This window comes from Protopterus annectens, chromosome 4.part1, assembly GCF_019279795.1.
Source record: "Protopterus annectens isolate FY-2018-M chromosome 4.part1, PAN1.0, whole genome shotgun sequence".
NCBI lineage: Eukaryota > Metazoa > Chordata > Ceratodontiformes > Protopteridae > Protopterus > Protopterus annectens.
In genome coordinates, this window is record NC_056734.1 from 518,121,447 (window position 1) to 518,148,493 (window position 27,047).

At 40.7% G+C, this 27,047-nt stretch overlaps 1 protein-coding gene across 3 annotated transcripts in view; it reads right to left on the reverse strand.

The window, feature by feature from the left end:
- Window positions 1-27,047, reverse strand: part of PPP1R7 (protein phosphatase 1 regulatory subunit 7) — a 917,460-nt gene that overhangs the window by 832,666 nt on the left and 57,747 nt on the right. For all 3 annotated transcript variants that reach the window (XM_044070331.1, XM_044070333.1, XM_044070332.1), the window contains exon 2: window positions 5,067-5,192. In XM_044070331.1, coding sequence (XP_043926266.1) covers window positions 5,067-5,192 — 126 coding nt within the window. The remainder of the gene's footprint in view (window positions 1-5,066; window positions 5,193-27,047) is intronic.

Consider the following 27,047-nt stretch of genomic DNA (forward strand, 5'->3'; position numbering starts at 1 on the left):
CAGATGCGGATGTAAGATCTGCCCACCTGCTGAGTGAGGAGGATTGGGATCTGGGGTAGGTGCCAGGGTGGCACCGGTGACAGGCTGCACAGTAGTGGGTGCTAGTGCTGGCGTGGCCAGTCCAGAGCAATCAGGATTGTCCTTGGTCTGTCCTCTCTTATCTTGAGTAATATTCTTGACAGAAGGGGCATGCATAGATTGAGAGTTTTTTCCACTGGAAGGATAGGGCATCCATTTTCCAGGCCCTGCTGCGAGGTGTCCTGGTGCAGAATTTGCTAAGCTGGTGATTGCAGGAGGAAGCAAAGAGGTCCACCTCTGGGGTCCCCCATTTCTGGATTAGAAGGCTGAAGGTGCTGGGTTCTAATTGCAACTCATGTGGGTCTAGGAGATTTCTGCTCAAGTCATCTGCCAGTGAATTTTGTTTGCCTGGCAGGAATTGAGCTTGCAGATTAACATGCATGTCCCAAGGCCGGGTTCCACAGGGCCATGGCTAGCCTGCAGTGTGGGTAAGAGTGGGTCCCCCCCCCGCTTGCTGATGTACCACATAACTGTGGTGTTGTCTGTTTTTATTAGCAGCGGTCCTGGTGAGAGTAGGTATCTGAAAGCTGTTAGAGCGTGCTGAACAGCTAGCATCTCTTTTTGGTTGATGTGCAGTTGAATTTGACTTGGGCTCTAGTGGCCCTGAATGCACTTGTCGTCCAGGTGTGCCCCCAGGCATAGTCTGATGCATCTGTGGTTAGGGTCTGGGTGGCGTGGGGTTGAGTAAAGGGAAGTCCCTCATTGTGGTTGCATGCTGCTGCCCACCAAGAAACTCTGTCCTTGGACAAGGTATGATGGGTATGACAGTTTCCAGATCCTGAGAATGTTGGCACCAAAGACTTTTTAAGTACCATTGAAGTTTCTTCATATGCAGTCTGGGATATGGAATTAGTAGGATGCAAGAGGCCATGAACCCTAGGGCCTGCAGGATTTTCCTTGAGGATAGCTGGGTTCTGGTGGCCATTTGAGTGAAGTAGCCTGTCAGATTGGCTTCTTTTCCTGGAGTAAGGAATGCCATCTGGGATACTGTGTCCAAGCTTGCTTCCAGGAATACAATCTTTTGACTGGGACTAGTTTTGATTTCTTTTCATTGATCGTGTACCCCAGGGAGGTTAGAAGGTTCTTTACAAATGTCAGGTGCTGCAACAGCTTTTCCGGACTGTCTGCCTGAATCAGGCAGTCGTCAAAGTATGGGTAAATTTGAATTTTTCTCTGTCTGCAATAGGCAATGGCTGGAGCCAGGTATTTTGTGAATACTCTGGGAGCAGTGGATAGCCAAAGGGAAGTGCAGAGAACTGATAATGCATAGATCCTGCCCTGAAACGTAGGTATTTCCTGCACGAGTCCCTGATAGGGATGTGCAGATAGGAGTCTTTTAGGTATAGGGTGGCTAACCAGGCATCTTTGGACAGCATAGGAAGAAGCTGCTGAAGGGTAAGCATTTTGAATTTTGGTAACACCAGGAAGGTGTTTAGAATGGAAAGATCTAGGATTGGGCACCAAATGCCCTCTTTTCTGTGTACCAGGGAAAGTCTGGAATAGAACCCTTGACCTATCTGTTCTGTAGGAACAGGTTGAGTTGCCATTATGAAGAGCAGGGATTGAACTTGGATTTGTGCCTCTGTCCACTGGTTTGGAGGAAGATCTGGGAACCCTTTTGGGGTTGGCAGTGAGTGATAATAAATTTTGTACCCCTGACATACAATGTTGAGGACCCATCGGTCTTTGGTGCTGGAGGTCCAGTTTTTTGCATGATGGGCAAGTTTTCCTCCTAGGGGCACGAGCAGTTAGGCAGGAGGTGAGGAGTGGAGCCGAGAAGTCATTGTGAATTATTTTCATAGTTTTTGAAGTGGAGACACTCCATTGCTTAGATCTCTGTATACAGAGACTCTAGTCTGGGGGGTTTGTTTCCCCTGGGCCTAGTTTGAGATGGCCTTGAGGGGGCTGGAAAGGACCAATGCTTCGAGGGGCAATGCCTACTGAATCTAGGAGGCTGCACCTGCAAGAAATCTTTGACTGTCTGCATAGATTTAACTTTTTCTTCCATCTTTTTTAGAACCTCTTCTGCTTTGGTGCCAAACAGATTGCCCTTGTTCAAAGGAGCGTCTAGCAATTTTGATTTGACATAGTCTGGCAAGGTCTGCTCCTTAAGCCAAGCATGCCTTCCCAGGACAGAACCAGTGACTGCTGCCCTGCAAGATGTTTCTAGGGCGTTAAAGCCACATTGCAAAGTATGCTTGCTGACTTGGCTTGCAGAATGCATAAGCTCTTGTAACTCTTAATTTTCTGCACAGTCTGTAAGGGTAGCTAATTTTTGCTTAACAAGTTCTATATGTTGCTGGCACTTCCGAATGTGAAACTGGCAATTCAATGCACTAATGGCGAGAGTTACAGTGGTGTATACTTTTTTTACCCAATCTGTCTAAAGCTCTGGAATACTTGTCTGAAGGGGTGAGATTCTTAGTTGTAGTTGCTTTTATACCTTTAGGCCCATGGGAGAGGACCTCTGGATCAGCAGTAGGATTTTTTAAAAGAAATTTGTGAGAGTCAGGAACTCTGTAGTACTGGTCTGGTTTCCTAAGAGCAGGGGATAAAGTATCAGAAGTTAGACTGGATTCCAAGACATCATCCAGAACTGGAGATATTGCTAAAGGTCTATGTTGTGGCAAATCTAAGAATTCACGGAGTTTCTTTTTGAACTGAGGATAGTCTTGGCATTCCCATTGGAAATGCTCTCAGAGTATGTAGGTTTTCACCAAAAGAAAATCCTCTGGAGGTGAAACGAAGGGAATGGATTCCTCTGCATCTGAATCCTCATAAGCAGATAAAGGCATGTCTTCATATTCAGAAACCTCACAGTTGTTGGACTCTTGGTCTGTTAAAGCTGATGGGGACAGGTCTCTTTTTCTCTTAGCAGGGGAAGGCTGGCTTCCCCTAATCAGCATAATCAGGTCTTTTGCCATTTTAAGTATTTGATGTTGTGGCAAGGAGGCAGGTGCTGGAGTTTGGGTCATAAGTATTTTAGGCATAGCTCGTACTCTTGGCCTTAGAAACTCAGTAGTTTTAGACAGAACTAAAGATGCGAAAGTCTGTTTGTGTCGAATATCGGTAGTCCAAAGAACTTCCTCAGAAGCCGGTGCCTGCATAGTGGCTCCGGACCCATCCAAGGTAGAGACATCTGCAGGTTCCGTAGTCGGATAAGAGTCTCTTGGTATACCGGACTCCAAACAGGTCTCGGTAGCGGCCTGCGAATCCATCGAAGCGGGCATCAGGGGCTGTGAAAGCACCTCACTGACTACCGTTTAACTGTCAACTAGCTTAACGGAAGCATTGTCGGCAGTTTTGGATCTGTGCTGTCTGTCTCTGTCTTTATCCTTAATTTTTTCAGAAGATCGGTAGTCAGATGGCTTACCGAAGCCATTTCGGAATACGGAGATTGAGAGCAAAAGTATTTAGCGACAATAAGGGCCCAATGACGAATAGTTCGGGCGTTGAACAAAGCACAAAACCGACAGCGAGGTACGTCATGGTCTGGGCCTAAACAGGCGACGCAGTAAGAATGGAAATCTTGGTGTGGTACTTACTTTCCACAGGCGAGACAACTGTTAACGGGGTACTTAGCTTTACTTCTGGATGACTCAATTCAGAAATGAAAACTCGGGTAGCAGCCGACCTGCACTCGTGCGAACTGCTTCTGCTTCAGGCTCCTCAGCAAGAAAGACTGATGCAATGGCATTGGCTGCCTGTTTTTATACCCCTGACGACCTGATGTCAGTCCTGGAGCTACAGCAACCAATGCAGAAATACTAAGTCTCTGGTATTCAGGCCAACTGAGGGCTAAATGTAGGCTAACCCAAGTGTGCTGACTGCAACAGTGAAACACGAAAAACATCCTTCTCAATGCCAGATGTACTGGCTTGAGAGGGAGAGAGCATGGATTCTAGGTTCCTAATGTAATTGCATCTCTCACAAATCGTGTTCCTAGGTGGTAGTAGTAGATGGTTGTCCGTGTACATGAGGCAGTTGCTACACTGTCTCAGTATGCCCATATCAACCAGACTGGCTGGAGAAACTTTAGGAAATTGTCCATCCATATTTGTCAGAATCTGAAGGAGAAAGGCCAGGGAGAGCTAAGGGGTAGGCCCAAAGCCCAAGTGCTTAAACCAATGCTAAGAGGCTTAGAATAACACTTACAATTTAGACAGGCTATAAACAAGCAGTAATAAATTGAACACTTTAGAAAACAAGCAGCAAGCTGCAATGCTGTAATTAAATCAAAAGGTGCTTCAAAGTATTAATTTAAGGGTGTGCACATTTATGGAACCAGCTTATTGTACATTTTTTATATTTTCCCCCTAACAGATTTACTTGTTTTTCAATTGAAGTATAGAGGTTACAGGTCACATTAAAGGTGGGAAAAGTTTTGAAATGATTTATTGTGGTCTTATTTTTTACATCACAAAAATCTGGCATTTTAACGGGTGTGTACACCTTTTATATCCAATGTAATACAGTAGTAGGAAGAAACACAAATACAGAAAAATATAAGCAGCTGAATAAAGTTTTTATTTATTTATAAAATGGAAAGGGAGATAGGAGGAACAGAAAATAATTCAAGGTTAAGGGACTAAGGAGTTTGGCCTTCCCAAATGATCTCCGTATTAGGTAGAATAAGCTAATGAGATGTGATTGGGAGGAGTGTCCCATATCAAATCTACAGTAGGGGCGTGCAACTGCAAAAGCCACCAACGTTAACAACACAACAGCATTCAGGTGGGAGAAAAACAAAATTCAGCCACAGGTCAGCAAATATATAAATACAGACACATAAGTATTCAGACAAGCAAAAAATGAAGACAGTGCAGTACTGTTAAAGACTGAACAGTTGGATAAAGTGCAAACAATATAAAATGTTTGCTTCCATACTTAATATAAATGTTTCAATATGTAAACTAAAACAAAAATGAGAAAGTTCACCTTGTTACTGGCAGTTTAAAAGCATAAATGTTTACTATAGAAAAAAATACCTGCAAGATCACTGCCATTTTCTCCATCTGTCAGGCTGGGGTGAGCCTCATCGTTGGTTGCTATTTCTACTACTTTAATCTTCTTCCCTTCTTCATCTCCCAACTCAGATTCCACTCTTCTGTCAACTAAACATACAAAACAAGAATTATGTTTCCAGATAATTCAGTTCTGAATAAGACCATCGGACAAAATATCATACGCAAGTCATGCAGCTAAATTCAGATTCAACTTAATGAACCGCCTAACACCTCCCAGCAATCAGTTAAACGAACTGTTATATTAGCAGATGCTGGCAGGTTGGACAGCAACTGCTTGGTGCTTAAAGAAAATTTAAATGTTAGAAAATTTTAAAATGAACAAGCAAAGCAGCATTTTTTTCACTGTTTGTTCAGTTAACATTTTCTCACCTTTAAACTTCTGTCCCTCGCTTTCTCGCTCTCTTTCTCTCCACAGATTTAGTATCATGATTAATTTACAGTGAAATCATTGTGGGGTGTGGTCTGCCTTTCAGAACTGTAGCGCGAAAAGGGGCAGTATAACTTTTGTCTGGGGCTTCCTCATTCAGAAGCTGCTGAGTGCATTCCTTCCATCTGCCTTTGATGGACTGGGGACTTGTGAACAGGTTGCTTTTGGCATCCCCTATGAATAGTGTCAGAGGACGGTCTTTTTTTTTCTTTCGGTCTTTGCCTTGCAATGTGATAAGGTTTCTTGGAGCCATCTAACAAGTCACTTTTCAAAAGGTGGTAGAGTTCCTCTGACGCCTTATTCTTTGCTTCTGAGACTACTCTCTTAACCTGCTTGTTAGCCAACCAGTATTCCTTCCTAGCCTGGTTCAACTTTTCTATTTCCCACATTTTCCTGCAATCCTCTCTTCTGATAATTGCCTGGAATTCTGCATTCCTTGTACATCTTTCCTTAAAGTACCTTGTTTTCATACCTGGCTGGCCACATATATAAACTACAGTCTTTGTGCATGCTGTTTTGAGACTCTGCCATTCTTTTCCAACTCCATCAATTCTCTCCTCTTCCTGAGGTGCTAGAGTCCAAAGTATTTCCTTGAATTCTTGTTCTTTCATTTCAGTCAGCTTCTAGGTCTTCAAGCCTTGTCTCTGTTGATATCACAGCCTTCTCTAACCACTGTTTGTAGCAGAAATGCTGTGGGTCAGCTGTTTCACTAGGGATGAATTCACAACTTCTGATTGCAACCTATGCTGTTTCCTTACTAGTAGGTCATCTACCAGAGTTGCAAGTTGCCCACTCTTGTATGTGATCTTGTGACTGTTGCTTGCTAAACAATGCATTGGTTACCATCAAGCCATTTGCCAAGGCATGAATCTAGAATGGCCTTACTTTCTTTATTCCTGTTGCCCCACCCATGTAGACCACATATCGCGTTACGTCTGTCCCAACATGAGCATTCAAGTCTCCCGTTATCATCAACAGCAGCTCATGCTGTTCTGCAACTGCTGCATGAATGTACTCTTTTTCCTTGCCTTACAACCCTGTTGTGGGGCATAGGGCAGTATTCATAGGTTCAGCCTAGCTTTCAGTTCAAGTCTGATTGCCAGGAGTCCAATCACTAATTCTGAGGACATTCCTCAATGCCTTCAGAAGACTGTCCCTCAACACAATTCCCATATCTTTTCAAGTCTGCCCCCCCCCAATTAATACACACTGGATTCCAAGCCACGTGGGTTTGCAGCACTGCCCTTGCACCCTGTCTCCTTGATGCACAGGATACCAAAGTCTCTACCCTACCATCAGGCCAACCACTTCGAAGCTGCACACTGTCAATGTACTCGTACTCCATGTAGAAATCCTTTGTTCATGTCTGGCAGATTATCATCACCTGGAGTCTATGCTGCTGCCAACGATTCAGTTTTAGGGCAAGTTTGAGGTGTAAATACCCAGTATGTTTTTGGAAGGTGAAAAGAACCCCACAAATGCACATATGGAATCCTATACTTTGTGGATGGGAAATGACCTTAATCATTATAACAATCATGTCCACAGCATGTACTGCCACAAAAAGATCTTCCAGGAGAAGTAGACGACTGATGGAGGTGTAGCCCTCCCACTCACCTTAATGAAAGTACTAACCCTAACCCTGCCCATATCTCCAACGAGCATCAAGTTTTTAATGATGTACTGGTACATCCGCGGTGGTGCAGTGGTAGTGTTGTTGCCTCACAGCAAGAGGCCCTCCCGTTTGATTCTCGGCTGAAGTGCGGGGAGTGCCTTCTGTGTGGAGTCTGCATGTCCTCCCCACAGTTGGGTGGGCGTTCGAAAGACATGCGCAAATGGGCGTGCCTTCGTTGAAGGTTGAAAGTAGAGCTGGCACCTCAGCGTTCGTCAAAATCTACTGCCAATCATTAGCGGACTGGAGTTCCGCTGTGGCGACCCCTAACCGGGAAAAGTCGAAAGACAACAAATGAGTGATACTGTTGTTTATATAATTTAATAAAATGTTCGACATATTGTGGTATACGTTTCTGGATGTCAACCAAGTGATTTTTTGGCCATTCATTACAGAATCGCACACACACATATACACTCACTCACACACAGACGCACAAATTCAACTTTTTTGCAGCGATAACTCTGTAAAGACATTTTGGACAACTGTTGCATAGCACAGCCTGATCAGTAGTTTTCATCTAACCCCCAATGAAAACAGAGTATAAGGCAAAAACACTACCTTGCGACAGCAGAATGCCAAGAATCTCTGTAGTTGGTACCTATGCATAAAATGCCAATTGTGAGTCCTCATTTTACTACTGCATAGTTTAGAGTGCTATGTTAAGGTCCAAAGACCTTCAAGAATGCAGATTCCTTTTCCCCATATAGAATCTATATTCATCTATCCTTATTTTGAAACTAGAAATGGTTTCTTAAGTATGAATTTTAGGTAGGAATTTACTCCTTTTAATATAAAACTGCTTAACAGATAAAGGAATCACTTTTACTTGATCTATTACAGTTAGTTTTATATACCATGTCACCTTATCAATTGTTGGGCTAAGTGTCAATCCCAGATCCTAGATCATTCCATAGACCTTCACACATTAGAGCTTTATAAGCAATACAATATCTTCCCCACAGCAGTCTGGATCCAATACTAAAGAGAACAATGCATCTGACAGCATGTTAAAGGTTTCATATTCCTCAATTTCTTTGAGGACCACCTCCATGTTGTTAGTTGTTTTTCTTTTGGCTATTCCCGATTAGGGGTTGCCACAGCAGAACTCCGGTCCGCTAATGATAGGCAGTTGATTTTTATGGTGCCGAGATGCCAGCCCGACGCCCAACCTTCAATGAAGGCACACCTATTCACACATGTCTTTCGAACGCCACTCGACCATGGGGAGGACATGCAGAATCCACACAGGCGGCGCTCCAGCCGAGAATCGAACGGGAGAACTTCTTGCTGTGAGGCGACAACGCTACCGCTGCAACCACCACGGCTGGTGTGTTGTAATTGAGGCTGACTACAATGTGTTCAGCAGAAAACCAATTTTTATTTAAACGTAGGCCTAACCACTGAATTATGTAGTATACAGAACACAGTCTCATACCTGCATGACTAAGTAATCCAGCTGTCTTGTATTTCTCAATTTACTATCAGAAAATGTTATTCAAATGACAGCCTGTGGCCTAGAATTATCCCCAAGTCGTCAATATTTCAAACAATTCTGAGATTATTATTAAGCATAATTCAGGTGTTTAATTTTCCATACAGCATTAAGATTTAAAGTAAAAATCTTAGTAGTCTGTTATCAGCTGCCCATTACGTAATGCTCTTATTAATTTATTTATTTTTTTTTTAAAGAGAGTATTATTTAATATCCCCAATATTTTGTATTACAGTTCCTAATGTGCAGACTGCATATAAACCAAAATTAGAACATGCCCTCAGGAAATCTGAAAAAAAAAAGTTAAACACAAGGGGTCCACATAGACAACTCTGAAGCTTTCCAGATATAACCTTTTTCTGTGCTGATGTTGCAACCTGCATTATAGCAAACTGTTCCCATCCTTTAACCATGATGCCAGCCAGTATACAACACATAGATCAACTTTTATCTGTAGAATTTTTTTTTCAAAAAATGTGTTACAAAATATTGTATCAAATGCTTTGTGGACATCCAGGTAGATGATTATACAGGTTTTGCTCAAGTCGAGGTTTGCAAAAACTGTAGAACATATTGGCTATATTAAGGCTTCTTTATCATTTACGAATATTTATAGCATGGTATCCAAACTTGGGCAATATTTATTAGCTCTTAACAGGTACTGTAACAAGAAGACTTAAAAAAAATTACCTGTTTTTGAGGCAAAGTTTATAGGTCTATAACTGAATACATATTGTTTGTGCCCTCCTTTAAGAATTGTGACAACATATGACCTCACCCAGTTAGCAAGGACACTCTTACTATTTAATCCGATAGAACTTTACGGATCACTAATCTCATCAGGACAGCCAAAACCTGAGCTTTTTCAGCAGCGATAGATTATCATTATCTATTGGAATAATTAGGCATGGTTTGCAAATTTCATAGGGGTGCGCAAAATTGATTCTTTCTTAATCGTCTCGGACAATGACCATTGTGGAGCAGTCACTGAAAATTTCTAGCAAGGATATGTTTTACCTTTAATATTAAATTAGTCCAGGACATACAGGGGTCTTGAAAAGCTTTCCAAAAATAGCAAAGGAATATTCGGCTACAACATGCACCCAATACTATATTATTTCAGGTCTACTTCACGTTGTCGTAAGCTGACAATATAGAATCTGATATTGTCGGCACGACAATATTGAAAGTGAAGAACATTGTGCAAGTAAAACAGAAATCTCCGTAAGGGGAGATTTCTGTTTACCTCAATTTAGTGCAGTCTCGGAGTTGGTATATTTAAGTAGAGTAGGTGTGGAGGGTGCAGGGGGGCTTGACCCCTACCTACGCCATTTAGTTTTTTTTTTTAATTTGTTTTTTTTTTTTACGTTATTCAATGTTTTACTTAATCGATCAATAAAGTTCGACCTTTATTGATTCGATTAAGTAAACTTTCGATAATGTGATATAGACGCATTATTTCAATGCAGCTCAATACTGAACTCGACACTAGCAATCTGCTTCCCTCTGCACATGGAGGTTCAGTGATATAAAGTTAACAGTCAGAAAAAAAGTTGCATGTCGTTGATATAGACCAGAATATATAGAATTTATACTCTAATGCAAATCAGAAGCCGTGGTGGTACAGCTGTAGAGTTGTTACCTCACAGCAAGAACTTCTGTTCGATTCTCAGCTGGAGTGCCTTCTGTGTGGAGTCTGCATGTCCTCCCCGTGGTAGAATAGCCTCCGAAAGACATGCGTGAATGGGCGTTCCTTCGCTGAAGGTTGGGCTTCGGGCTGGCAACTCAGCACCATTAAAAAAATCTACAGCCAATCATTAGCGGACTGGAGTTCCACTGTGGCGACCCCTAACCGGGAAAAGCTGAAAAGACAAACTCTAATGCAAATCACAGCTAGGTACAGGAATATTTTGGAGCAGTTCTGCATAGGACAGCCTTAACAGAAGTCGTACACTGCCTACACTAAATGACAACAAAGCATAATGCACAACATCACACTGTAACAATGACATGACTTTGGATAACTATGTCTATGAGGCAGTATCATAGCTCATGCCAACACTTTCACAGAATCACTGAACAGTTAAATACACAATTCACTTATGACAGCTACTTTGTCATTAAGGATTTTAAGGAAGCTCAGCACGGAGTTTGTCTGCGGCACTTTTCTTTGCGTATTAAGTTTAAGCTAGGACAAACACAGTGACAGATATGTTGCCTTGTATGATGAAATATATGATTTTTATTTCTGATGTGATGGCAACTTGGTGCAGCAGGATTCTGTACATCTGCTGCATTGTATGCCATGAACAGAAGTATAGAGGTCAAACATCTATCAGTGTGTGTGTGTGTATGTATGTATGTGTGTGTGTATATAAATATACACACATACATATATAAATATTTATGTACACATATATACACATACATAGGTACACACACACAAACAAAACAACCAAATATAATGCAAAATGAAATACGTGTGAAACCCCAAATTTGGTACTTCTGTATAAAATGCCATACAAGAGGGCCTTTCCAGAGTTCTTAGTAACATTTCACCGAATTAAAACAGAATACATGGGAACAAAATGCACCTAAGACAGTCATTATTTCATCAGGGAGCTCAGATCTAAATATATATGATATAGTACACTGCCTCACAAGCTTTGGTCATGCGAAAGCTACAGTCACAAAAAACTGTTCTTTGTCTGCAGAAATACATATGATGTATATTTCAAACATAATGCCAACACAAAGATATATGCCAGTTGACTACATTGAACCACTTTCAGCAGACTTTATATGTTCACAACTGATTCAGAGTACATTACTAACTGCCTATCTTGTGTATTATGCCAATGGAGGTCTACTGATGATGTCTATCAATACAGAGCTTTATCTTAGAAAAGGTTTTGACATTTTATCTAGGTTTATTGCCCTCCAACTTTTACTAGAATCAGAAACTGTAGTTAGGTTATATTTTCAGGTGAGGAGAGAACTCGTGGAGGGAAAAGTTGCAAGTTGAACTCTCGAATGCCAAGTCAACAATTTAAATGTCAGTCTGTTTTCTGTATTACAATTTCACAAATAAACATCAAAAGCAATCAGCTGCATCTTCGTTGTGTTTCTAAAATATGGCAAACACTAAATTTCAACTTCTTTTGCAATTATACCATCCTAAGAGAATGTGACTTTCCTCAAAGGGTACATGAAGGTGTGACGATATTACAAGCAGTTTTACAAATTAAAGCTGTGATAATTGTTTTCTTTACACACAAACAGGTTAATTGGTGTTTACTAGGCTAATGACCACAAGGGCCTTTTAAAGCCTAGCCATGCATCCCAAAACTCTGACAAGTTTTGATATCCTTGATAAGTGTAAGCACAGGCTTGGGAGATGAAACATTTACAAGCTAGGGTGTGGGACATGAAATATTTAGACTGCCTGTCTCCGTTAGAGACATAAGTGCCAAACCAGGGATGAATTTCCAGTTTCCCATCCAATTGTCCAAGATGCATTTGAACTGGGTTAGGGATGAACTCTGCTTTACGTGGATGGGGAGCCTGTTCCAGAGATGGGGTAATCTCTGTGATACATACATGCCTCTCTAGCAGGTGCTATTTATATCATAGGCAAGGTTAAAATCCTTAGAATGGTAATTCTGGTGCTGTCCATTTTGCGGATATGCAGGAGGTCCAGAGTGGGGTCTGAATGCCCTGTATGTCAGCCATACATCTCCCCTCGAAAGCCTGTAAGAGAGGGAATACAGGGATAGAGCTTTGAGGTGATCTGCACAGGACATTTTACTTGAGCCCTGTATTCATTTAGTGAGGAACCTCTGTGGATGTGCCTGGTCAGGTACATACCAAAGGGAGCATTTGTACTCAATGATAGGTCTGATGAATGCAGAACACAGTGGAATAATGACTTCCTTGGACGTCATACCTTTTTTTACAAGTTGCGCAACATAGAATGATTTCCTCCCTACTATACACATGTGATGGTCAAATGCTAGATTACTGTGCGTGTCCCCAAGTCCCTGATTACTGGATCAACTCTAAGCGGTGCCTCCCACACACGCACTGTGCTCAAGTAACAGTTGTAGCAAGTCACTTTCACACACCATCTGCTTTTACCACACTCTCCCTATAAAAAAGCAACATTATGAGTACAGCTATTCTGTCTCGATTGTGATGAAAGCAATGCAATTCACCTTGCTGCCATCATAAATATGCAATGCCCACCCAGCAAGTCATGCATCAATGAACATTTCACAATGATCATGCAATTGCCCTTTGCCTTCACATTAATCCTAGCTCCCACTACAAAGGTGGCAATTATTCTATACACCACTTTTGACTAAAATGAGATGTAAGCAAAAGACACTGCTATAGAATATTTTAAACTTGCTGCAGTCAGACATGTATTCAAACCATGTTCCCAACAAATCAAATCAACAAGCACTACTCAGACATCAATTAACTGTAGTTGGTTTTAATATACAGCCAACTTCACCAAACAACCAACCATTTTCTGTGATAATCTGTTCCCAGATTTTAAATAGAGTGAAAAGAACATCTGCTGTAGTAACATACTTCAACATTCTCTCAGACTCACACAGACACTACCTCCTCCTAATAAGCTACATCAATTCTCTCTTAATAGGGATCGTGCATCAGCTTTTAGATTTAGCCATAACCCTTGCAAGTACAGTTACCCCAGATCAAATTGCCCACACCTACCATAAAAAAAAATTATTCCCTCTTAAAGAAAAAAAAAAATTAACACCTCATAGAATGAATCTGCTTCCAAACCTAGAGTTTAAAGAGTACAATTAACAAGACAAGAACTATCAGTGTGGTCACACCAAGAGCAAAGGATAAAACAACTGATCAGTCTATCTAATCTTCTTTGTGCGATGTAAGTAAAAACAAAGTTGACAGTACATATTCAGTAGGTGTGACGTGTAAGATTCACCAACAAGGGAGAAAGCTGGAAGGTTGACAGACTGATTAAGAGAGAATTCACAAGCCATCTTTGAAAGAAGAGGACTGTTTTTTTTTACAGCAACTCTGTCCTTGTGGAAGAACAAATAAAGAGGCTTACAAGTATGGGCATATAACCCTCTAAGCAGAGGTGACCACCACCAAAATAAGGTCTTCAAACCACATATTTTAAATAAACTATACTTAAATGTTCAAGACAGTTTAGTCAAGGCATGTAAGATAATGGTAGTATACCAAAGAGAAACAGGGTCTCTGGGGGGGTTGAAGGATGGAGGACGACAGTACCCCTAAGGAAAGTCAGACAATTTAAGAGAGGCGATGGAAGACCGACTCGATTCTCCTCAATATGAAAACTGGAGATGGCTTCCAGATGAACCTTGAAAGAGGAGTATCTTGGCTCCACTGTGGGAAAGAGATGCCAGGGTAGCCCAATATTGCTAAGAGAGGGGTTGAAAAGGGTCCAGTTTTTTTTTTTCTGGTAGACCAGATGGAAAAAGTCTTCCATTTGCTCTTGTAAATCTTTCCGGTAGACGATCTCTGTTAAGAGATCAGGATGAGAATGAACTGGGAAGAAAGCCTGGACTGTCTATTATAAGAATTAGAGACATCATGTTGTAAATTTGAGGGCTTGGATGCCTGCATGAGGCATTCCAGATGGTTGAAAGAAAATTTGGAGCAGGACTGAGCACTCAAGGAGGATGGATCAGATGTGAACCGATGGGGGGAGGGCACAACTGTTGGAAACAGAAGGGAAAAATGCAGATCAACATAGCCTTCCTCACCAGTACTTTTTGTAGAAACTTCAGAGTGAGGAGCAGGGGGAAGAACATACATATGACCAGGGGTCTCCAAGTGCGTGTCACAGCATCCCTCAGTGATGTCCCTCTGGGGAGATTAGGGCAATGTACTTGGTACACTTGGTGTTGCAGGACATGCAAAGACACTGCTGCACAGTGGGCCCTAGGAACCAAAAATCTGATCTGCCACTGTCTGGTCAACAGACTGCTCTTCAGGGACATAGATAGACCTGCTCAGTCAGCTAGAACACTGAACTTCCCCAGTATATGCACTGCTATCAGAAAGTGATGAGAAGACACCTCCCATTGCCAAACTCTTATGGCTTCTCAACACAATGCCAGGTTTTTGTGATACAAAAAAATGAGACCACAATAAATCATTTAAAAACTTTTCCCACCTTTAATGTGCCCTATAACCTGTACAATTCAATTGAAAAACAAACAAATCTGTTAGGGGAAAAAATATAAAAAATAAAAATATGTACAATGAGCTGGTTGCACAAGTGCACACCCTTAAACTAATACTTTGTTGAAGCACCTTCTGACTTAATTGCAACATTCAGTGTTCTTGGGTACACACCTGCCATCAATTAGGGAGACTGATTAACCGCAAATAAAGTTCAGCTGTCCTAGTAGGATTTTCCTGACATTTACTTAGTTGCCTGCTACAGCAAAAAAGTCATGGTTCGCAGAGAGCTTACAAAGCATCAAAGGGATCTCATTGTTGAAAGGTATCAGTCAGGGGTAGGGTACAAAGACATTTCTACAACACTGGATATACCATGGAACACGGTGAAGACAGTCATAAAAAAACACCATACTTTTAACCGGCATTTTAATTTGATGTGAAACTGATGAAAAGACAAGACGAAAACTGGTCAGGGAGGCTGCCAAGAGACCTACAGCAACACTGAAGGAGCTGCAGGAATTTCTGGCAAGTACTGGTTGTGTACTACATGTGACAACAATCTTCCATATTCTCCATATGTCTGGACTATGGAGTAGGGCTGCAAGACGGAAGCCTTTTCTTACATGATAAAACATCCAGGCCAGGCTAAAATTTGCAAAACAATACATCAGGTCTCCCAAAAGCATGTGGGAAAGTGTGCTATGGTCTGATGAGACCAAGGCTGAACTGTTTGGCCACAATTCCAAAAGGTACATTTGGCGCAAAAAAAACACTTCACATCACCAAAAGAACACCATCCTCACAGTGAAGCATGGTGGTGGCAATATCAAGCTTTGGGGTTGCGTTTCTTCAGCTGGACCTGGGGCTTTAGTCAAGGTGGTGGGAATTATGAACAGTTCCAAATACTAGTCACTTTTGGCCCAAAACCTTCAGGTGTGTCTGCTAGAAAGCTGAAAATGAAGAGGAATTTCACCTTTCAACACGACAATGACCCAAAGCATACATCCAAATCAACAAAAGAATGGCTTCACCAAAAGAAAATTAAAGTTTTGGAATGGCCCAGCCACAGCCCAGACCTAAATCCAATAGAGAATCTGTGGGGTAACCTGAAGAGGGGTGTGCACAAGAGATGCCCTCACAATCTGACAGATTTGGAGCACTTTTGCAAGGAAGAGTGGGCAAATAAGTCAAGATGTGCCATGCTGACAAACTCCTACCCAAGAAAACAATGTTGTAATGAAATCAAAAGCTGCTTCAACGTATTAGTTTAAGGGTGTGCACACAACAAAGTATTTTTAAGGGTGTGCACACTTAAGCAACCGATTATTGTATGCTTTTTATTTTTTATATTTTTCCCCCAACAGATTTGTTTTCTAATTGAATTGTCAGTTATAGGCCACATTAAAGATGGGAAAAGTTTTTAAATGATTTATTGTAGTCTCATTTTTTTATATCACAAAAACCTGGCATTTTAAAAGGTGTGTGTAAACTTTTTATATTCACTGTATGAAATGGTGAGTACAGTAATGTTATGCACAGTACATTTATGCAGCGCTTCCATGCAAACAGATACAATGTAATCATATGCCAAAGGACAAGCATGGCATGATGCAGTGTCAGCAAATAAGCCTCAAGAAAGGGGGGGGGGAATCAAACAGCATCACTACACATACAGTTTTATAAAAAGTCATCATCCAAGTTCTTGTGCAAATATTCCTACATACAAACCTTCACATCAAATTAAAATGCCGGTTAAAAGTATGGTGTAGAAATGTGAATGCATCCATGTATCATACAGTGAAAAATGAGTCGGAAGTTGTCAAGTTATTGGTATCTTCTCTTAAAGAATGACATTATCCAAACTATTCTTCAAATACCTCTAGCCCTACAGAACCTAAGCAGCAAGGTCCCTTAGTACACAGGGTTAAAGCCCAGACTAACATCAAAGCAACCAGAGCTGCATTTAGCAGCTTGTGCACCTGCTGGAGTGGGCATGCAGTGGGAGGTGGGGAATGAGTATACTATATATGGTTCTGTTCAACTTTCTAGGTGAAGGGTCAGGATGAAGTGCTGGAGGGGCAGAACAATATATCTAGCTCAGACAGAAACCAGAGCATAGTACGGATACCAGGCTGAGTGAGGGGGGTTAGGACTGGGGGTGCAGCTGCCCCTGGGCATGAAGAAGGGTTGTTCTCAGTATCCATACCCCAGTACCTAATCTAATTGATGTCAACATGTTTTGGGAGTTGGCCATATCCCATACAAAGCTTACCTCTGTGGGTATACTAGGTTCATGACTAGTGCCATGGACTGAAGAGAAAAGAAGGCTTACAGTAAGTATCATAGTTAAGCCCTATGCACAGTGTATACAGATGGTACGGCCTTAATTTCCAAATAATTTTCTGACAATCATTACAGTTTTGTTAAAGCTTTACATCAAAAGACCAGAGTTAAAACAGAGACACAAAGCAGATACCACCTCTGGCACTGTCTCAAAGCCCTAACTACGGCCCATGCAAGCCAGCTTCAATTAACCATGTGGGAGTCTGACACACTGGTAGGGAGAGATGGGTGTGCCTATCCCTGGAGCACTCATCTCAGTGCAACCTGAGGGGAGGCATATTGCATGGACAGGAGTAGCCCTTGGATGGCACTATAAGCAGAGTGAAGGGGAGGGATACAAAGAGAGTAGGTCATAAAAAAAAGCTTTCCTCCTCACAAAAACACTTGCTTGGAAGACCTTTAAATTTCTCTTCAGCCCCCGCACAGAATCGGAGTTAGTACAAGGAAGCAGGGGGGTAGCTATCAGACCTGGTGATGGATGGGAGCACTGGGGTAGAATCAAAGGTATGAAGGAATAGGTGGAGAGGGAAAAGTACAAAGCAGAATATCTCTTCATTTCTTCATAAAAATCATCCTCCCAAACCTACTAGCCATCCTGGTTCACACAAATAATGGGTCTGCTGTCACAAGGTACAAAAGCCCCTTAATGTCACTTCCTGTCAACCAAGCACATGATGTGAGGGGCTACAATGCAGCAATTATGTTTTTATTTATTTACTTCCCATCGAGGTATGTGACCTGGTTCACAAGACCCACGTCATTAACGATCTTCCCTAAGCCACACAGACACTGTCCTGCCATTTGTTTATAGCAGCCTTTAAGGCTGTTCAGTCTTCAGATGGATACTTCATTTCTCCCTGCTGTCTGCTTGGCAGCTCTCATTGTTACCAGCTGTCAAAGGCTTTGTAAGCCAGTAAAACACTTTGCACTTCTACTGTTTTTTTTGTGTAACTGATGGTACATGGTGCAGATCAAGCTCCATGCACTACAAAGAAATTGATATTTTTAATAACATTATTGTAACAGTTATGAGGAAAGGCAGACATACAGATTAGTGCTTTACTGACACGTAAAAAATGCTGATCATTAGGTTAAAGTAATTTCCAAAATTTGAAATGTAAAGAATGAATTACAGTTAGCTAACTTAAGGTAGCAAACAACATTTGAACTTTGCTCTGGTATGGCATCAAAACTAAACATATTTCTTTAAAATTCTCCCTAAATAAAATGTCTGAAGATGTTTGACAGATTAATGGTAGGCTGCAATGTTCTATAATAAATCACTATTGCTTTATACCCTAAAGCGAGATTTACAGTTTCTTCTCATGCATATTCACTTGGTGTATGCCTCTCATATTTAGCACAGTTTGGATGCCGAAGGAGTTCCATTACACTATGTTGCTTCTTAGGATGGATTCTAAATGCTGCCATTTTTCTGACCCATTCAGCAGTCATTCACCAGTCAAATACTGACAAACACATACACTATTCCACTATCAAGACAATCATCTACAAGGGTATAAAGGTAAACCAATCATTTTTTAGTTTTTTTATACAACTAAATGTGAAGGGCTAAAATATTTTAGTAGTTTGTCCTTTTCTACTTTAGCATAGTAGGAAAAAACATTTCTAACTTCAAGTATGACCCAAAACAGCACTCAAGGTGAACATCAAATACAAATTATAAACAAACTAAACAGAAGCATGAAAATTAAAACTTGTCATAACAGTAAAGCATAAATCTTACACACAAGAGGTACTACTTAACCACCGAAGCATTAACTAAAATGAGTCATTAAAAGCAACACTGAATTTATTACAATAACTTAAATTCCATAAAACAAACTTAACTGGAACATTTTTTCACTATGGAAGAGAGACTCTCCTTAATTAAAATTATCATCCTTCCTAAAATTTTCTATATAATACCATTTTTATTCCCCCACTCCCAAAATATATAAACAGGGTAGAATTCTTTGAGATTTTTATGTTTTCCTATCAAGCCTAGATTGACTTTAAACCATCACATTAGAGACTAAACATCGGGTGGTATTGGTCTTCCAGATTTAGAATTATATTCCTTATCCTCAACTGTTAAGACAAATAATGTCTTGGTTAAATAATTATAATGCCAAATGGAAAGATTCAGGGAGGTATTCGGTGTAAATCCAATCATTTAACAAAATCATATACTAAAACAGCTACTAATAACTTTCATTGGTTAGCGAAAACTATTTTACAGAAAACAAAAACAAACCATTAACTCATATTACACATTAATACAATAACAACCTCCTTTAAAAATGTCATTTTCAGGAATCCTGAATATAAAACATGGATTTTCTTTGCATTTCCAATTGCCTATACTCAAAATAGTATTAACACATTTAATTTAACGACGACGACTTCATTTAAAAGAGAAAAACCTATTATACTGGCATCAATTACTAGACAATGGAAGTAACAAAATGTTGACCATATCATTAACGAGTTCGAGTTTAAGCAAAGATATGTAGTTAGAAATTCAAAACTGTAGACAATTCATTGAACATAACATTAATCTAATGCAACCAACAGTTAGAAATTATTTCCCCACATTCATTGACTTATTCATTATTCTAATGCACCAGAACATAAATTGGAAAGGGACTTCTATTTAAAAAATATAAGGCACTTAATCAGAAAGCTATTGGGATTATTTTAGACTTGTTAATAACTCCCCAAGTGAAGATGATAATACAGGGTATACAGGGTATACAGGTATACAGGTTCATACTAAGCTAACTGCCCTTGCGAGCTATTTTAAGCCTAGCCAATTATCCCTTGTGAGACTCAAACCCTGCACTTTGTGTTTGTAAGACAAACACCTTAACCATTAGGCCACCCTCCTAAAAAAAGGGGTAGTTTGTTTTGAAGACTGGACTAGTATTAATTACTAAGGTGGAAGATATTCTCTTAGAAGTTCTTACATAGAATCTTCACACCGCATAAAATTGAACTGATGTATAATAAAGACATAGTACGCTGGAGATGCAAACTAAATATTAAAGCAGGCATATGTTTTATGACTGTATAAAACTTAAAACATATTGAGATAATAGGAATTATCTTACAGTCTGTTTTTAATGATAAATTTATGCTGACCAAATCTCTTATTTTATTTAATATACCTATTCCCACTTGTGTATGAAGCATCTTAATATTTCGGAAGAAAAGTCATCACTAAGAACTGGAAGAATCAGACGACTTCCTACTATGAAGGAATTTGTACACTTGGCAACTGAAGTTTGTCAACTTGAACTTATCACGATCAAGACAAGAACATCTAGAATCACGTCTTCATATAATACATGGCTGGAATTCAAAGAACTGCTGGATAAACCGACTTTAATAATGAACAGCTACACATCATTTTTTCAGTTTAAAAAGCTTTGTTTTACAGGAGATACCATTGTAAATAGTTACTTTAGTTGCTGTTTATTATTGTTTTTAGATGTGTATTTGTTTACATAATATTTCTATCATACATTTTGCTGTTAAAATCTTTATTAAAAACAAGTAAGGAAAAATAGTATGTGCAAAGTGACTTACGAGATTAAAAGTAGAAAAAAATGAAATGAGAAAGCTCCAGGAATCATGACTACCATAAGTTTGTACAGCAGGATTAAAAATATTCTGCAATTAGTCAAGTAAGTAGATGCTGCAGAAAAAATACAGTTGCACACTGCAGCAATGTATATGCTGAAGTAAAGGCATAAAAATCATTTTTTGGGGGATACTATTTGTGTTGAGAAGGCATATAGAGTAATATACAAAGTAAAACTGTCACAACCAGAAAAGAAACTAGCAATAGCATGAAAAACTAGAATAAAAAGATAGTTCTTAGAACACTGTTCCAGAACATAATGCCTGATCAAAAGGTACAAAACACCGTCAGACACAGCAAAAAAAAAAAAAAAAAAAAAAAAAAAAAAAAAAAAAATTCACCATTTGCCTACTTGTTTTGATCACCAAGCACCCACATACAACTGAACTAATTAAGAGACACAAGATTGGACTCCAGATAACCGATAGAGCAGAAGTCTGTACTCTAGGCTCTGGAGCTTTAAATGGTTCTTTAGACAGCCTAACAGCAGGACTGCTAAAATACTTCATTGTAGTTAAAACTTTTACACGCAAATTTTATGTAAAAAAAAAATCTTCTGGTTCAACATCAATATGCAAGTTTAATTTCTTACACAGGCGGCTACATACATCATAGCTATTATAGTATTCAGTCAGTAATTGAATTTTTAAATACGTTTCTTATCTTTTGATTTGCTGACCACTGATGTAGAGAACATTTTGATTCTTGATCATCTGACTTGTCAGACTCTTGTTACTCTGAATAATGTTCACAGTGCGAATCAGAAAAAAAAAAACACTTTCTAATAGTAATGTCTTTCGACTTTTCCCGTTTAGGGGTTTCCACAGCAGAACTTCGGTCCGCTAATGACTGGCAGTGGATTTTTACGGTGCCGAGTTGCCAGCCCGACACCCAACCTTCAAAGAAGGCACACCCATTCACGCGCGCACCTACCTGCATGTCTTTAATGTCACTCGACCGCAGGGAGGACATGCAGACTCCACACAGAAGGCACTCCAGCAGAGAATCAAACAGGAGAACCTCTTGCAGTGAGGCGACAACACTAACCGCTGCACCACTGCGGCCACAGGAAAAAAAAAAAACACTCTAATAATTTGCATAAAAGGAAGATTTATCTTCTGGCTTCAACTATTTATAGGGGAGTACTAGAATAATGACCCTGCTGCCAACACAAGCCTAGCCCAAGAATATTCCCATTCATTCTGTTGCCGGACGTTAGTTCCTTGTGCCCCCATCAAGAAATGCTGTTGAAGTGATTCCTGGGGTGAATTTCCTGTTGTCCATCCACTAGTCAAGATTCTTCTTGAAGACTAGTGAAGTGCTCTGCTTGACATAAACAGCGAGTTTATTCCAGAATATGGTAAGTCTCTGGGTTAGGAACCTGTCCCTCCAGCAGGTTCTGTTTATTGTAGTGCTGAGGTTGAGGTCTTTGGAGCGAGTGGTGCAGAGGGGTTGAGCCTTTTTCTGATGAAGCATGTCTAGCAACACTGGGTCAGACATGTCTTTGTATGCCAAGCAGAGATTGTCTCTAAGTAGGTAGTATGAGAAGAAGTAAAGCTGGAGTTTTTTTGAGTCTGTCTATAAAGGGCACGTGTTTGAGTCCTCAGGCCTCTTTTTGAGGAATTTTTGTGGCCTCTCCACCTGCTGCAGGTGTCTAGTGAGGTACATGCCAAATGGGGCATTGTACTCTACAATGGGTCTAATGAGGGATTATGACTTCTTTCTTCCTGGATGAGAAACCTTTTGCAATGAGGTGTGCCACACAGAAGGCCTTTCTAATGACAGTGGCAACATGGTTGTCGAAAGAGGTTGCTATCGACCTGTGTCCCTAGATCTCTTATCACACCTTTGGAGTTGAGTGGGCTACCATCAATGTGATAGTTTGTGTTTTTCCTGAAGGGGATGACGATGCACTTTTTAGCATTGAGCTTAAGACCATGGTTCTGGCACCAGTCGTTGGTCTCTGTGAGGCCTTTTAGTAGGGATGTCTACATCAGCTTGAGAATCAATAGCAGCTCCCAGTTTGCAGTCATCCGCAAATTTGATTAACCAAAGTCCCTTGGTGTTGGCCTAAACTTCAAAGAAGTAGATACTGAACAGGAGAGGACCCAGAACAGATCCTTGTGGGACTCCACTATAGTCAGATTTGGAGTCAGTTACTTTCACCATGTGGGTTCTGTCTGTGAGCCAGCTGGCAACCCATCTTAGGACGTAGGGGTTAATGCCTAGGTTATGGAGTCTATCAATGATCCCCGAGTGGGGGATGGTGTCGAAGGTAACATGATCTGCCCTTCACAAACCCAAACTGCAAGTGTCCAGGGTTTGAAGGTTCCCTATATCCTTATTTATATGGTCCATAATGATGCGCTCCATGGCCTTACAGATCAGGCTCGTCAGGCTGATGGGGCGGTAGTTCCCAGGGTCAGTAAGTCGCTCCCCCTTTGTGGAATGGAATGACTGCGGTGGTGCGCTATTTGGTAGGAACAAACCCTGAAGTGAGGCTGTGGCTGAACAAGGCACTCAGGCGTGGTGCCAGTTCCCTTTGTAATTCATGTAGAACACAGCCAGGAATATTATCAGGTCCCATGGAAGCTGTATTTTTGGCTTTGGACAGTGCGGCTTCTACCTGTGCAACTGTGATATTTGGGATTTGGCATTCCTCAGGTACTGGGAGGGGCCCTTTAAGGGGTAAAGACTGCACTAAACCGGTCGGCCAAGATATTAGCAATATCTGTTGGTTCAGTATAAGTGGTGCCGTTGTGCAGTAGCTCCGAGCACATCTGTGTATTGTAGTGCAGATCCTTGACATAGCTAAAGAATGCCTTGTGGTTAACTTTAGTATCTGTAGCAATTGTGTTTTCGTAACTAGCTTTGGAGGATTTGATGAGGGATCTCAGTTTTTTGCTGAGACTTACAAGGGAGTTTTTCCAGACTTGGAACTTTACCCTTTTCTACAACAGTTTTTTCCTTCTGTTGTAGAGTTTGTTAATGGCAGGGGACCACCAGATCGACTTCCCTTTTTTTTTTTTTTTTTTTTTTTTTTTTGGAGGACAGGATCTTGGTTCTGTTTGGTATGGCCAGATCCATGCACTTGTGTAAATGTTCATACAGTGCCTTGGTGTATGATTCAGCAGCCATACAACCATTCTACATTTGCATGTATGACATGAAGTTTGACACTTCTGTCTTTAGAAGCTCAAATTTGGCTTTGGAGAAATTCTTCACTGTGGTTTCCTTCATGAAGGGGGGGGGGGGTGGGATTTGGACATAGACTGTGATTAACTTGTGGTCAGATCTTACTAGGGAGAAGTCGATTACTGGTGTACAGCAGTAGTCCCCCATGTTTGCAATGACCAGGTCGAGTATGTTTCTACCTCTGGTAGGGGTGTGAATGAGTTGGTCCAGGGCATTAAAATTAATGAATTCCAGAAATTGTTGGACAAATGAGTTGGAACAGGAGTAATTTTCCCAGCTAATGGAGGGGTAGTTAAAGTCTCCCAGTATAAAAAAAGAGTATTAGGTTGAACCTTAATGCTTTCCAGAGTGTTCAGGAATGGGAGTGGGAGTCTTGGGACATTGTGGGCGATCTATAGCAGACTACAACCTGGATTGCAGTTTTGTCCACTGTTAGTTGTACCCAAAGTATCTCTGATGCATTACGTTGGGCAACTAGTCTGGAGATGTGTGTATCCTTTATGAAGATGGATACACCACCGCCTTTGGGGCTTCAGCCCAGATATGGGGGCCGAAAGGTGTGATATGCATTGTAGCCTGGTAGCACTGGGGTGCTCTCCGGAGCTTTGAACCAGGTCTCTGTTACTGCACAGAGGTCAATGTTCTCCAGTTTAAGGAGGGACTCATGTGAGTGCATTTTAAGATTTACGCTTGGAGCATTGAGTAGCATAACCCTCAGGTTGCGTTTGCTTGCAGTTATGGTGGTAAATTTGTCTTCAGGGCATCACCTAAAAAAAAAGGCACTACAGGGGTGGCAACAGCCTTGGCCAGTATCCGGAATCTCAGGGGTGACTGTCTCCTTATTCAACTTAGTGAGCGAGACGTCAGTGTGCCTTACTATTGAGTCATCTATAACTAGTGTATCGGGTGGAATGTTTTGCCGTGGGGGCTTAGGCTGAGTGGCACACTGTTTATGTGGGCTATGTGTCTTGGGGTTGTGTTTGGATGAGATGGTTGCTTGTGTTTCTGCCTTGGAGAGCTCTGTTGTTTGGCCAGATGTTTAATGACAGGCTCCGCGAAAATGTGTGTTTTGTGTTACTATGCGAGAGGTGTGGTTGTGTGTGATCCGGGGGGGGATATGTGTTGTATGTGGTGTGATGCATGTGTTAACCTTTTCCTCTTGATTGGTTAGTCCAGTCTTGGTTGGAGAGATCATATCCTCTAGTTGAGCTATGTAAGTGCATCTCTCACAAGCGGATGTGTTTGGAGGTAGGAGGAGAGGGTTGTCTGTGTACATGAGGCAATTGCTACATTGCTTCAGGATGCCCAGGTTCACCAGGTTAATAAGAGAAAGCATAGGGAACTGACCTTTAGATACGCTTGGATAGGTGCTTAGCTATTTAAGTACTGGAGCTGTTTTACTTTCTTTCAAATACTGAAGCTGTTTTTATTTCCTTTGTGGTTGGTGTGCTTACAATAACTAGTGCAAGAGGTTCTGAGTAAGTGCTGGATTTAGAGGTCTAGTTTGAGTGCTCAAAGATGAAAGCTAGGAAGATCCAATGGAAAATTTGAAGAGCAGACTTTAAGGCACTGGTAAGAGTTTACCCCAGCTTAGCAGTGCTTTGCGATGCACAAACACGCGTTTTTAAGTCAGAAAGTTGAAAGGGATAGAAGCCGCCCAAAACGGCCAATAAAATACAGTTCCTGAGCAGAGCTTACCACTCCCACTGATTAGCAGAAAGACTTCCTTCTATCTCAGCAAGGTCTGGACAACTCAAACACAAAATACAGTCCTGAAATTAGCTAATCTGAGATCCGGACTATTATAGTTTGAGAAAAAGTTGGAAAACTAGCAAGTAGATAGGATTTTTTTCTTTGTTTTTTTGTCACAGAAACAAGAAAAAAGTAAATGCAGCAATAAAATACACCTTTAAGACTCCTTTACCAAAAGTTTATACTATTCAGATGCATTCTTCACGGTAACCAGTATTGCATGCTCCAAGACAAGTTCCAGTAGTCTTGTAGGAAAGACATGGGCAGTACTTAAGTGGCAATGCAGAAAATGTTAAAAGATTACTCATACTACCTGTCTTAGCAGGTTTCTGCACTGAAGTCAAACAAAATGTGTATAGCTCTGCACACATTAATAAGGCTGTAAGGAGATAGCGGTATTCACTGCATCTAGCTAAAGGAACTGTATTTGCTACTTGAGTATTGTCTATGCTTGATGTAAAAATCAGGAATGTTGCAGCATAAGACTTGCTGTATACTTAAGTTTACAATGAGAAGTTTTCAAACTTTTGATAGCTTTCTGAAATACTCCAATTGCTAATGAAGTTATCCCAAGAATCAAAGAAATCTAGTGTACTTAAAATGGATGACATACTAATATGGGGCAAATAGAAAACGTGATGATGCACAGACTTAATAGAGAGTCAAGACAGAATAACCTCAGAAGGGAATAACAAGTGAAGTCAGCCAGCCACAAAACTGACATTTGGGTCACGCCTCAACATCTTAAGCCTTCAAATCAGGCACCAAGAAAATAAGACCAACAGTACAAATGTCTTCTCTACAGGACAAAAGCTCTAAAGGGATTTCTTGAAATGATGCAATATTTTTCAAAGATTATGATGAACTTGCTAGGTGCGAGTTTGTCATTAAGGAAACTACTGGAACAGCACAAACATAAAACAAGGAGGGAGTTTTGAACTACTTAACAAGTTAAGCCAGATGTTCCATAGCCATCAATGTACTGGCTCCTAGAATGGAATACGCTCTGCTCTTAACTATTGCAAACTCAACTGTGAATACAACCTTATTACGAAAGACAGAAAATAAAATGCTATGCTTTATCAACCTAGCTAACAATACAAAATACCATTGCACTACAATAAAAATGGTAGATGGCGTACATTTTCAACAAGAAATGAGCTACTCTTACTTACAAGCTTAACACTGGATATGTTCTA